Source organism: Botrytis deweyae (genome assembly GCF_014898535.1).
Source record: "Botrytis deweyae strain B1 chromosome Unknown BDEW_035, whole genome shotgun sequence".
In the NCBI taxonomy this organism is placed as follows: Eukaryota; Fungi; Ascomycota; class Leotiomycetes; order Helotiales; family Sclerotiniaceae; genus Botrytis; species Botrytis deweyae.
The window spans coordinates 14,791-28,818 of NW_024066242.1; the positions used below are offsets into that span (position 1 = coordinate 14,791).

Consider the following 14,028-nt stretch of genomic DNA (forward strand, 5'->3'; position numbering starts at 1 on the left):
CGAGAGAGTCCTAGTGGGCTTTTATTTTTTTTATTTTTGGTTGCCATACAATGCGATATCTGATGATCTTAGTTATGTCAAGTTGGGTTATGGTTGTTTGTGTCTTTGAATTTGGGTTGGTTGATTTTGAATTTATTAGATATTGCCGGATTTATTTGATTCGTCTAGAACATCATGGATGGAAATAGTTCGTGTAAGAGCGCTTACTAAAATCATTTCTATCACATTGCTCGGGCTTTTACACATGGTTGTGGTAAGAACAGTGCATCTTGAGGTGTAGGTGGAGATTTTAGATGATATGCGTGTTACTACTTTTTTGAATCTAACTCAGTTGCGTTCAGTGACCAATGTACCAGCGTCGATCCAGATATCGGTACTGGCTACTTTTGCGACCTTCTCAGGTGCTACTCATATTCCAAGTGGTGACACAGACATGAGGATATCAGGCATACCTTGTCGACAAGCCCTACCTTGCGCGGGTCATCAAGTCAATTCAATATTTTGGGCTATTGCTCTCTCGTTTTCGTCTTCAATCTTGATTCGTTCCATTCCCCAGCTTGCAACAGCGGCTACACAACTAGCAGTCAAGGGTAGTATGAAAGCCTGCTTAACGCCGTAACCAATGAAACTCTTGGCCTCCTGTTGCTCTGCTGGAGGAAATGTCTGGCTCAGCATAGCAAACTCGCGAATGTCGCTTTTGAGGATTGAATCGTTACTCTGTGGAAGAAGCTGTTGAAGTCGGCCTTGTGTTGATGATAGGAAGATGTTCTCAGCAACACTGATAGCTATAGCACTTCCAAGCTGACGAAATAAAACCTCCATGCTGCAAGCGTGCGCCATTTCAGAAGGCGAAACAACTACTTGTACTGCGATAAAAGTGACTTGAATTGCCATTCCGCATCCTATTCCGGCGATTACTGAATAGCCGATGTAAACCCCCATACCACTATCTGTTGTGAGCAGATATAGAAGCGCACTTCCAGCTACATATATTAATGCTCCCGCCCACATGAATGGCACGTAATGGCCACACCGCGTTGTTGAGAAGCCAGTTACCAAACTGAAAATTGTCATGGGTATGGAGAGCGATAAACCTAGGACCCCAGATATAGAAGCCGAGAAATACTTTACACCTTGGAAATAGGTTGGTAATAACCAAGTATGGGTAGTGATGGCGAGTCCGTATGCGAATGAGAACATATAGCAGATAGCGACTGTTCGCTGTCGCATCATCTGAATATACTAGTCCTACAAGGTAGAGCAGAGTATCAAGATTCTCACTTTTCTTTTTGGTGTCGCTGAAGAATGATGAAAGAAATCCCAAGAAGTCCAAATCCTAGTACAGATCCCCAAGCTTTTGAATTCGACCATGAGACGGATACGCCACCGAATTCAACAGCCACAAAAAGGCAGGTCATACTTGATAGTAGCAAAATAAAGCTAAGAGGATCCAGCTTCAATAGCTTCGTGGAAATGGGTAACTGGCGATCAGGGTGAGGCTTGCGATCTAGGATGTAAAAGACAACGAGACTACAGGCAAGTCCAAGCGCTAATTTTTCAGTCAGTTGATTGATGGTATTAAAGGACAGCATAGCATACGTAAGTTTAACCAGAAGGAGAACCTCCATGTTAGAATCGAATCTGTAAGAACACCACCGACGGTGCTACCTATCATTGATACAATGCTACTAATGCTAACCATGATTGCCATTTCTTGCGGCCTAAGTCTCGGGGGGACCACACGGCCAAAAATGGCTCTGCGAAAAATGAGATCAGAAACAGCAGTGCTTAAAGCTGGGGCGTCAACACCTTGGTCATTGTTTTGAGAAAATGTCAATACAGAACCGCACGACGTGCTTGCATCGATTCAAATTTTTGATCCGAGAGAAACCTGGAGTAGTGACTTCCGTGAGAATTCCAGCTGCAGCAAGCCCAGTCACTGCTCGACCAAGAATCAAGCACGAAGAGACAGGGGCTGCAGCACAAAGAATCGAGCCAATACAGAAAACAAGAAGGCTAGTAAGATAGGTTGCCTTGGGCTCGAAGCAAGTATAGATCTTCCCAAATACGGGTTGGCATGATGTCTGTGCCAAAAGATAGGCACTACCGTACCATCCAATATCACTGACTGCCTTGAATTCAGATGATATGGTGGGTAATGCAGTAGCTATAGCAGAAGTGTGATTGTCAGATTGTTTTCCGTAGGTGAAAAGTGTAGAGTGGATAGTCGGATGGTAACTAAAATGCTGCTGTCTAATGCAACCATAATATCCGCTATTCCAAAAGCAATTGATACCGCGATCAATTTATTACCGGTAAGCCATTCACTAGGCACATCTTCATTCTGTCCGTTGGTTATGTGATTGGAGTTATGAGCCACAACTTCCGGGGGAGTGTCGAGAGAAGCTCCATCGGTTGTGCTGACATCTACAGAGCGCGACGCAACTTCATGATGGGATTCGTGATCTGGAGTCGGCATGTTTCTTTTTGCTTTCGTTATTCTCATCAAAATTTTGGAGAGGAGTTATTGAGGAGTTAGAGATAGGATCTGGAGTAGCCGCTATAAGACTTGTGTCTCTTGACGAGGAAATGTTGTCTGGAAGTGATGTCATGATTAGTCGTTATGAACAGCTTTCGAAGCGCGCCAAATCTCGTAATACGTTTATAGCTTGAGTTTTGCTGATTCAAGGATGCTATCTATCCGAATGCTGGCAATATATAATGTGGTTCCCAGGATTCAAATTCAGGCCAATACCATGTTAGCATTAATCAGGGAGGCATCACCAATGGCCAACTTAATTAGGGTGGAAAGATACACTCTTTTCCCTTCCTATTGAAGCTTATCTAGACATCGTATAAAATTGGCGATCATAGGAGCCACAGGCATGTGAAGATGTAAGCTGCACCAAACTAAGGCTCTAAAAGTGCTAGAGCTTACGCGATTGCTAGCTCACCCTTGTCATTCATCTGATTGGTCAGTTAATACAGGCAATAATTGAAACTATTCTGTTAATAATACAAGATGCCCAACATCACTCCTTCGACATTTGTGAAAATATAAAGTCTATGTTATCGCGGCTTTTGAGATGCTACGGTTGAGTTTCTGCTGTGGTCACTTAATCATGTCAATCCCTTGTGTGCCAAGAAGCGTTTGGAGAGCAAAGGACTGACTTTGAAGACTATCAAGGTGAAAGGCAGAGCTTTCATCAATTTCACCTGTATTCAGAAAATACAGACGAAGAAGCTCCGATACATACATTATCTCTGTCAAAGCCAGCATTGACCAATTAAGAGTGACATCGCAGGTGACAAGCTTAATCAAAATTATCACAGTCCTGAAGAAGGGCCTGATTCCCCCATATTTAAAATTGGTTGGGCTGAAGCTGGGCGAACATGTGAAGAAAACAGCAATCAAAGTTTTCTTCGTCGTCTTGTTTTTTATCTATTCCAGTCTCATTCTCCAAAGTTTAGGTTGTCAATGAAGTTTTCAGACCGAATTAAGAAATCAAAAGAAACATCGCGCATAGCAGAGAGTGAGTTTTCTCAGCCATTCAAATATTTCGTTTGACATCTTCTTCTGATTGAGCTTCTCAATTCTTTTTGATTCCCTTTTCTCTTTCGTTTTCTCTTTCTTTTTTTCAGAGACATTAGCATCTCAGATGATACTGAAAGGACAACATGCTATCAACAGTATCAAGTGGAATACTATCACCTACAAACTGGCAGTGATTTGGCTCTCTACCTCCACTTTCGAAGCAATAGCAAATTCTCAGAAGTATCAATTTTAACATCTGATTCACCAGTTTGCAACCAACAACTGAAGCGGATACAATTTTTCGAGATGACCTCGGGAGTCTGAAGTTGTGTTCATCTTGTCTCCCCCTGTTCAGCTACTTTCAACCCATTGCAGATATGTGCCAGGGGATGTTTCGACTCAGAAGCCCATGAGACCTTGAATTGCAATTCAGATATCCCGCCGGCACTACCACTATACGATTGATAATCTTGATTATAGTTGAAGGGGGGGATTTAAGACCTCCAATACCAGCTCTGAATCTCTACTATTCTAGCTGTACTATGTTAGATTGCGACAATACTTGCTCCTCTTTTACCGGTAATGAGCATCGAAAGTGAATAATAGATGACAAACAGAGACGTATGTGATAAACACCTAGGTAATTCATGTCCTATTCTCAATCTTACCAATACCACATATCTTGCAAGATCTTTGCAGCGAGACGTGTTTATAGCATTTCGGACTGCCTTACTGTGACTGATCCACTAAATCACTGTATTCAATCATTTGCCTTACTGAATCAGCTACTGTACTTAATTATTACTGTAATGCATCTGTTAATGTATCTGGCTATCTGCAGTGCACAGCTAGCATCGTTTTCGATCAGCCTTAGTACGGTCTGAACTTTCGAAAGTTATTACAAAAGGAACTTCCAACTCAGTAAATCACAACCTTTCTTAAAACATAAGCTTTTGACGGTTGATTTTGAAGCACTTTTACAAAGTGTCCAAATTCAAACAAAATACAAATAAAAATCTAAACTTTCATCAAGCTTTCAAGCTTTCAGAAGTACCCAGAAACCCACATCTTCCGACTATCAAAATCAAAATCCAACAATACTTTATTAAACCATCAAAAAAAAACGAGAAAATGGGTATCTGTGTACACTATCCCATCGGCCGCTGTATAGCTGGAGACCAATGCCAGAAAAAGCATATAGGTCCTTATCAGCCTTTCCCTTGTAAGAACTTCATCTTCTATGGTAAATGCAAGTGGGGATTGAAGTGTCAATTTGGACACCCAGCTCCCGTTCCTGCAGAGAGCCCTGAGCCTAGTCGTCCTGCCTGCAAGAACTTTCTTTCAAGACGTGGATGTAGATACGGATCTCAGTGTATTAGTTACCATCCCGCTCCGACAGATAAGGTAGCTTCTAGTGCTACTTCAGCTCTTCAACATTCTCAATCTACCGTGGCTACAACGGAGAATTTGCAGACCACAAAAATTGACACTATCAAGTCGCCCAAGGCAAAGCCTGCCAATACAACAGTTGCTCCTTTGATGAACTTTCGCTCTGCTCGAGTTCGTCCACAGAAGTATAAAGTCACCCCCACTACACCAAATGTTTCAAAGGATGAAGGTTCTACCGACGTCCAAATATCTAAGGATAAGCCTGTTGGTGAGATGACCATGCTGGCATCACCAAAGGAGTTTGGAGTAATGCCAACACTTCCACTTGCGGAATCTACTACGACTATGCCAATGGCTTCAAAGACCACGACGGCTACCAACGCTGAATTGTCCGAGAAGGAGCCTGTCAATACAACGACCGTTGCATCAAAGATTTCTAATTCTGCTCCAGTCCTTATGCAAGCTCAAGCAACCATGGACATCCCGGCTGTTCCAAGCACCGCAGCTACCGTCAATATGGACTCTGCTTATAAAAAGCCTGCTGGCAAGATTCCTGCTCCATCAATTGATCCAGATTCTTATGAAAATTCTCTATCGCCCACCAAGCTTACATCCGTTTCAAACGGTACAAGTGATACTGGTGCTACCAACACTGATTCCTCCAACGATCAGCCGGGTGGTAGAATTACAACTCCATCAGAGAGTTCTGATTCTACTCCCGAAACTCCATCGTTCCAGGTGCTCACACCTGCTTCTACCAGCATTGGCAGTGCAGATGATATTGGCTATGTATTTTCAAGCGATATCACACCGATGAGCGATAGTTCCGATTCAGTCCGATCTGCGACTCAAAGCCCATCACCCATTGATGATGCGCTCGACACCTCAATGTCTACTGTTCCAGATGACTCGCCTACTCCAGTCAAGCCAGTTCCATTTGACCAGTCGATTGATGAAGCACCTATCAATGGTATGAACAATACCATGCTACCCACGATTCCTGCGGAGACATTGATTGCTTCATCCTACACAGTACCGATCGAATCTCCTGTCGATTCTGAACAAGCATCTGTGGTTCAATCTACAGATCCAGTTTTATCGGCAAACAAATCATCCAACCAGACGACCACAGTAGCACTCATGGAGGAAAAACAAATCTCTGTCATGGAGCATGTGTCCACAGACTATCAATCAGCTGTGGACAACCTGTCCCGTGTAGTTGTAGACTGGTCGGCCACATTAGAACCCTCCAATCTTGAGTTGTCAGGACCTGGCATTTACGATCGTCAAGCTAGGTACGTGGATCCCATTCACACTCTCATCTACTCTATACTAACGTATCATTTTGAATATAGTCACACTGAAATCCTATTTTCATGGCCCCAAGAATGGAATGTGCCGGCCAACGACATGATCAATACTCTTATTCATCTCGCATCAACCTGGGGAGAGCTTTCCCCATACCAACCCATTCATCGCAACATGGGTTCGTGGCATTCCCTTCAGATCACATTTCGACACCGCCACGAAGCTGCTGCTGCGGCTGCCGCAATCAATGGACATTTGATCACCGCGGTTGGTGCAAGCATGAGCATTCATGTAACAGTTAGCCATCAAATCGCAGTGCAATACATGATACCTCGATACATCATCGATTCACTAGGTCGCCAGAACCAAGGAAACCTTCATCAAATCTTCAGACAGAATTCTTGCCAGCTTCATTGGGGAGACTCATACCGTGCTGATTATTCTGGCGAGAAGCTCATGGAGGTAACAATCATGGGTACATGCGAGGAGAAAGTTGTGCAATGTAAGGCAGTTCTCGAGGATCTTCTTCGAGGTAGAGTTTTGACTCATGAGGAAGGTGATAATAGACCTCTTTGGCATAAATTCTTTAAGACAGAGGAGGGAGCAAATTGGATTAGAGAGGCGACGACGAATGTTTTTGATATGAAGGTTCGGGCGGCAAAGCTTGCGAATTTAGATATCTTGATGGTTTATGGATCGAGTGAGTGGTCAAGAGCTCGATTTGGAGCACTGGTTAAGAAGAAGATTGCGGGGTTGGAGGAGGCTTCTATAATTACAGCTGCTGTTACGGAAGAGTTGAGGTTGATGAGACTAAGGGTTAAGGTTTAAGGGTTAAGGGTTAACGGATGAGCAATTTAGGATTACTTTTGGGCAGCTCTTTGCGATAGTGTAGTGATAGGTTACGTTCTTTTTTGTCAGTTTTAGTAGGCTTATTTTAACATCATTATTTAAAAACTATGAGATAAGTTGAAGTGTTAAGTGATTTTGAATGGGGTAATACACCCAAGTAGCTTTGCCACATAAGAAAGTGAAGTTTGTAAAGGACAAAAGTCAAGCCATGTCATCTCGGAACACTGCCACAATAAACGAGCAAGAGGAACCTTGGAAGTCTGCCAACAAAGCCTTAATTGAATAGTAATTTGTATTCAGATGTCTTGAAATTTTTTGATTTAACAATGTGCAAGGCGAGTAGTGGGTTAAGTTAGCCGTGTTGAAGTCTGGTGTGCTGCACCTGTGCAGTTTTAGTCGAGGATGCCAGAATAACGAATGGCGAATAACTTAGCACGATGATGGTTGATTTGAGGATTAGAAATGCTTTTCTCACAGTAAATTGACGAGATAAGACGCTGAAACTACTTAGGCTAGGTGTCATGAAGCTTAAATTCTGCTACCGAATGACGACGGGCACTTCTCCGTGAACCACATGCAGTGGTGAAAAATCTCGGTGATATTCACAATCAATGGCATTATATCTAAAGGCTCTGTGCGACATGGTCAAAAGATGGTTTTGTGTTCATTCTAGCAAGTCGCAGAGCTGTGAAAGATTCAAAGTCAAAGTGATACGGGGTACGTCTAATTAAAGTTGACGAGGAAGCCTCCGTCTCCCTAGCAGTTTGAGATCTTATTACTTGACCCAGATTTAAATTTCACAGTTTTTTTGTATGTGTAATCCTCTTATGTTCTGTATGGAGCGGCGTCGACTCGACAACAATCGGGATGTTTCCTCCCGCACGACGGAGTGCCATTGTATGCGTGAGGAGAACCATCAAAACAGGGCGTAAAAATTACCTTGATCTAGGTATAATATCTAAAGTCTTTACCATCAGAATTGATCTTTGAGGAATTTGAGGGGTTCTATGGATGAGACTGGCTTGTAACGTTGAAGTGTTTGGAGAGAGACTGCAGAAGAATCATCTAAAGACCTGAGCCGAATCCAACAGCTAACTGCTTTTTTGTTGCGTTTGATGAAGGACAAAAATGATTCTAATGATTAGTATGACTTTAGTTAGCTGAGATCGAGGGGAATTGATGTAAGTGTGTAGGGTATCTAGATGATAATCAGAGGCAGACTCATCTTGATGGCGTCCACGGCCTCGCCCAAATTCACATCTTCGCACTTGAATTGTACTCTAACTAATGTAATTTCGTGGCAAATGAAATCCAACAAGAGCAACAACTCTTGAGATTCCAACAGACAATACACTCCCAAGTGATGATCCGCCTCGATCAGATGATACTCCGGCAGTTTCAAAACAGGCATCCAACACAGTTTTTTTCCTTTATTTTTTGTGGCTTTTGATTTCTGTGGGAGTACAGGCTTCACAGTGACACACATCATTGCTATATCCTATCACTTTCATGAAGGGAAATATACGAATCCAATGAGACTCGAAAACTCTTGCACAAGTACGTGAAAGCACTGGATGGTGGTGGATTGCGGACCCCCAAAAACCAAATACCATATGAGGGGTAGAACGCTCAGGTCACACATGTCGATATGAACTGAGCCATCAAGGCATGCACCAAAATCACAATGGTGTGATATCTAACTCCTCGGAGACATTAATCACAGTCAAGGTGACACAAACACCTTGGTTGATCGTCATGAATTCTTGCCAGCGAAATTATCGTCTTCTCACCGCAGGTGATCACTGATCACCACCCCCACGGCAAACACAAACCCTCGGGATTAGTGTTCCCACTCAATGATCATATTTTCCTTATTTCCCATTCACAACTGCGGATGTGATCTTTCTCGACATCCCAACCCATCTAGGATAATGGCCTTGGCCGCAATTACTCGGCTGCGCATCCAGATCACCAACTTCACATCCTGATTGTACAAGTTTCTATGTGAGACAAGTGCTATCCAAGACTGCAGGCATAAAATATGATCGAAGATAACGCACTGTGCCTACTGCATGCCAAAAACTTCCAACTGTTGCATCTCCAACCCTCGAATATTTGTGCGCCTACTGCGCCGGCTCTCAAAGCCGCTGATAGCGAATGTTGGCATGATATTGTCGAGTATTCTGCGCCGCATGAATTGATTCAGCCAGTGGATGTAAAATTAGCCTACAATGGGCTTTCGTCGGAGACCTGGCGCGAATTCGTGTCACTATGAGGAGAGCGGAGTGGCCGAGCCGAGCTTGGCAGTCAAATTCCGACAGGTTGGTATTCGGCGGCGAATTCGGCGACTGTGAAATCTTGTCGCCGTCTGGCATGGGTGTATTCTTCTGGGCGTCTAGAAGATTCTACATGAAGATTTGGGCTTGCTAGGTTGTACAAGGTCATTAAAATCCTTCTTAGCGCGGTTATATTCAAAGATTCGGCAGATGCAGCATGTAGAAGAAAGGGGTATTAGATACCTTCTTGGGGTAAACGACAACGGCCAACTTCTTCTGGAACTAAATAACCCTGGTAATGATATGCATCGAATCACTCAAATTTCCAAACGAAGAAACTCGCTTGAAGACAATCAATTGAGCCGGGCATCAATACCGGCTTGTCTAATCCTCTATTCCAAGGGTCAATGCTCTTGGAACCATTCATCTCACTTCCCCGAATCCCCGAGATGGGCCGAGGACAAAGGGAGAGAACGTTCGAGACGTGTGACCGTTCACAATTCGCTGCTGCTCTCCCAGCTCCCACCATTTCTCTCCAAATGATAATTCTAAAACCCAAACAAAGCCCCGCCAAAAATACAATATCACAATATCAGCTTCACGCGGCCCATCCATACCCATGTTCATACACTTCATGAGAAGCAACAACAGCTGCGCTGCCACGGAGACCCCCTACCATTCGCTTAGACGCATATTTGAACAAGGTAAATTTGCATCAGCACTACTACTAGCCCCTATTCATGCCCAATCACAAATAACCAACTGAACAGATGTATATCCTGATCGGGACATTGAAAGCTTGTCTGTTGGACATTGCATTTTAACAAGAAGTGACACTCTTGCATTTGCAGATATATTTACCCGGTATCCGATACTAACCTGAGTGTGCCCAAGAGAGATGAGATAAAAGTGCAATGTTGCATTGCACAGTTTATTAGTGTGGTAATGGTGCTGATGTAAGTCCCGACGGAACGGATCACGAAAGGTCTGTGCAAGTGTTTGCTGTTCGAGATGCACAGCCCGCCTCGCAATTGCATTTTCTATTCTTTACTCACCGTTTGAAGGCTGAGGTGGGATTACATGGTAGTGCTACTATGAAGCTTGAGGCACGGCATTTGCATTCTTGGGTGTGTCGACCATGCAGGAAGATTTTCCGGGACTTGCAAAGTTTGGAGGAAAAATGCTTATTGCGGCGCTTCTAAGACATGGACATGGAATTGTTGGTTAAAATGAATAGGGACAAGTGATCATGATTGTTTAGGGTAAACAATTGAGGTAATCAACTCGGTGACTAGATATGATGTATTTGGGAATTCTGACAGATTAGGTGGGTTTGTTCAATGGTCGTTTATTAAAAGAGCGGGTCTACTTTCAAGCGTGAATTCATGCCGTTTTCATAAGGCGAATGAGCTTGCAGATGGAGTTGGAAGTATGTTGGTTAAAGTCTTGGTAGAATATTCAGGAGGCTCGTATATGTCTCTGTATGGAAAGTAAAAGCGTCAATTTTCAGGTTGATATGAATTCGGTGGTTCCAGCTACCTTCCTTATTGGATCAAAGTTAGTTTGTGTGGTTTCCATGTGTAACTTGACTTTGTAAAAGTGGTGAATTAGCTTAAATTTGAGAAGAGAAGAAGCTAGCTACATTGACTGTCAGCCATCCTGGTAAAAAGGATGTTAAATTGTCTTCAAGTTGAGTGCTTATCCGGGAAGCGTCCAACCGTCGGTCCGGAAGCTTGGACTGAAAGATGCTAAAGGAATTTAATCTGGGGATAAACGTTACATGTTGATGTGCAACTAGACTAATTCGGATCGTCTAAAGACAACAAAAATAAGGAAGGAGTTGATGAATCTTTTCTGATTAAACCTGATCTTCTCGAAGACCGGGGTCTCGGAAGTAGATTAGGGTGATACGCTTGTTGGTTTGATTACTACAATGAATTCCAAATCTTGTACCAGTTTCCCGGGTCCACGGACTTAGGGAAGAGTCGACAGATTTTTAGCAAGTCCACAAAACAGGATCCAACGCGAGATGAGCCCAGGGTTCTTGCAGGGTATTGAACAGATTTCTGTAACTTTGAACCAATTTACATGTCATCGCTGACTTTCAGATTGGTGGACTAGAAACTCCGGTCAATGTTAGAAGGTCTACGGTGGTCAATCTTTATGAGCATGAAGTTCGAACTTGCCAGGTAGGAGATTAGCGTACTGAATTTGTTACTATTGGCGGCGATAAAGTTTGAGCCGTTATTTCTGCATGATGAGATGTGATGTGGATCATGCAATTTCATAGCCATGGAATAAAGATGCCGAAGTGTTTTGTGCAACATTGTGCAGAAGATGAAATCACATTGCTATCGAATATTCAAAACTGCTTGGGGACTGTAAATTTTGCATTGTTGGATCCATGGCAAACAATACACAGGAATCATGACTGAATCCACTCCGACTGTCTCACTGCCCAGATTCCATCATTTTATTGTGGCCAAAAACACAATATCATTTTGCAAACGAATAGTAACCACAATCATGGAGAAGAAAGCGTGTGAAGAAAGCCTCTGTTTCTAATCATTAAAGTCATTTTCTTGTCATAAATTTGTACCAACTAGCATAAATCTAGCATTATGCCATACTGTGTACGGGAATCAATCAACATTTCCAACTTTAAACACGCAGTGAAGCATACCAATATACCAAAGTTCCAAACGTAATGAATGAATGACAAAACAAGAGCCAACATAGTAAGAAGTAGATAACCCAAAAACCAAAAACCCTTTTCGAGAACACACCACTAGCTTTTAAATCCCCCAGAGGCTTATATAAAACAGATGATTGAACGAGAAAACAGCTCAAGGGGAAGATCGAGGGGAAGATTGAGCAATGGATGGTGTCGGCGAGTCTTCATAGCCGCTGAATTCATCCATGGACTCATCTACAGATTCTGATGTGGTATCAACCGCGCCTCGTTCTTGCTCATTCTTTCTCAACTGTTGTGCTCTCAGTGAGTTGAATTGTTCTGTCATAGTTATTAGTTGTCTGTCGAGCTATACACATACAGGAATCAATAGAATATGGAGGTAAAAGCACGTACCTCGTTCTTGATCAGACATCTCTTCTGCCAATCTTCTCATTTCATTCCTGTGCTGTTCCGAAACCCAAGAATATCTCATGGCTCTCTCTGGATGCTTTTGCACAAGAGTGTATGGTATCCCTTCTAATCTTCCCGCTGGCGTCCCTCTTCTCCTAACCTTGGCTGAGATATATCTGATTCTTCCATTCTCATCTCGCATTACTCTGCCGCTCTCATCGTACATCTTGATGTTGTTATCCCTGTAGTATCTCGATGAAAGACATTGCTCTGACTCTCTTTGATATCCTCTGAAGTGTTTTCTGAAGCAAAGTAGAACCTCGGGCCAGTGCTTGTTCAAGTCTTCTTTGTGGTACCGAATGAAATCGACCTCTTCAAGCGAGTAAGCCTTGTTGCTGCGAGGCTTCTTCTTGTCAGATCGAGAGACCGGTTGGGAATGACGACGATGGGGAAGCTGATGGCGATCATGATGGTGACAATGACTTGGAGATTGGGAGTGATATCTGTCACTGGGAAGGGAATAGATTGGGGGTAAAGGATACGGGTTCGTGAATCTATGGTGGGCGTTGATCGGATTGAAGGACATGGGACGGCTATGAATAGGGGCCGGAGGAAGTTGTGTTCTTCCACTTCGTGTAGCATTGAGACGAGCATGATTTTGAGCTTCGGTTCTTTCGAGCCGAGCTTGATATTGAAATATAGATTCCGAAGAATGCCCGTTGAATACCTGCTGTACATAGGTCGAAGGCTGGTGGTGTTGAGTGTCAAGATCCATTTTCGAATCAGGCATGTCGTTATCAGAGCGTTCTTCTGATTTTACTTCGGAATCCGAAGGGTTCAAAAGCATAAGAATGTTCATTTTCTGAGTTACAACTTCTTCAGTGTTGTTAACAACAGATGTAATTCCCATAACAGTTGAGGTTTTTTGGGATGATGGCTCCACTTTCAGAGTCATTTTAGCTGTGGTAAGTATTCAAGGAAATGTTGAATAGTCTAAAGATGTTTGTGTGTCGATAAGAAGAAGAAGGAGGACAAGTCCAAGAAGATAAAGTGTTTGAAGATAGCGACGAACAAATTCAGGGTCTGGATAAATGTCCACAACTATGAAGGGCCAGAGAACCTTATATACGCCCTATGAGAGAAACCCAACACAGCACCAACTTGATTTAAAGTATGGAAAAAGAAGAAATGCCAGATAGCTTTGCTGAGACAGTGCTATGTCGGCATCAAGCGGCGAGGCAAATTTCTCCAACAAGGACATGCATCATAATTTATGTGTACCGACTGGCTACCGCAGTCGTGTGTTTGATTTTTCCTCATTTTGTTCTTGTAGTTTCGAGACAACTATTTCTAAGCAATTTAGAGATTCGGAGGTAAACTTCTTTTGGCAATATCGCAGCGAGGTACCGTGGCTCTGGGTTTTTGAAGAAGTGATACGGGGAACTATTGGCTACCTGAGACTGATTTATGTATGGCGTTGAGTTTAACCTTGCGAATATGTACTGATTTTCAGGCATATTTTTCCATTGGTGGGCTTTATCTTTGTATCTTGCATCTGATGAGTCGTCATGCTAGGTCAGGTAGTA

The 14,028-nt window shown here is 43.0% G+C and overlaps 3 protein-coding genes across 3 annotated transcripts; 1 reads left to right on the forward strand and 2 right to left on the reverse strand.

Annotated features, from left to right (window-relative positions):
• Positions 1-483: 483 nt before the first annotated feature.
• EAE98_010253 (uncharacterized protein) lies at positions 484-2,479 on the reverse strand (the record flags this gene model as incomplete). Its single annotated transcript, XM_038957874.1, has 5 exons — positions 484-1,060; positions 1,282-1,549; positions 1,600-1,809; positions 1,892-2,167; positions 2,314-2,479. 5 exons carry the CDS (start codon positions 2,477-2,479, stop codon positions 484-486), a joined length of 1,497 nt encoding a protein of 498 aa, XP_038805666.1.
• Positions 2,480-4,666: 2,187 nt separating this feature from the next.
• Positions 4,667-7,060, forward strand: EAE98_010254 (uncharacterized protein; the record flags this gene model as incomplete). The annotated part of the gene is made up of 2 exons (XM_038957875.1): positions 4,667-6,219; positions 6,280-7,060. The coding sequence occupies 2 exons, from the start codon at positions 4,667-4,669 to the stop codon at positions 7,058-7,060; spliced, it is 2,334 nt and encodes a 777-aa protein (XP_038805667.1).
• Positions 7,061-12,203: 5,143 nt separating this feature from the next.
• EAE98_010255 (uncharacterized protein) lies at positions 12,204-13,397 on the reverse strand (the record flags this gene model as incomplete). The annotated part of the gene is made up of 2 exons (XM_038957876.1): positions 12,204-12,370; positions 12,446-13,397. The coding sequence occupies 2 exons, from the start codon at positions 13,395-13,397 to the stop codon at positions 12,204-12,206; spliced, it is 1,119 nt and encodes a 372-aa protein (XP_038805668.1).
• Between the last annotated feature and the right edge of the window lie 631 nt (positions 13,398-14,028).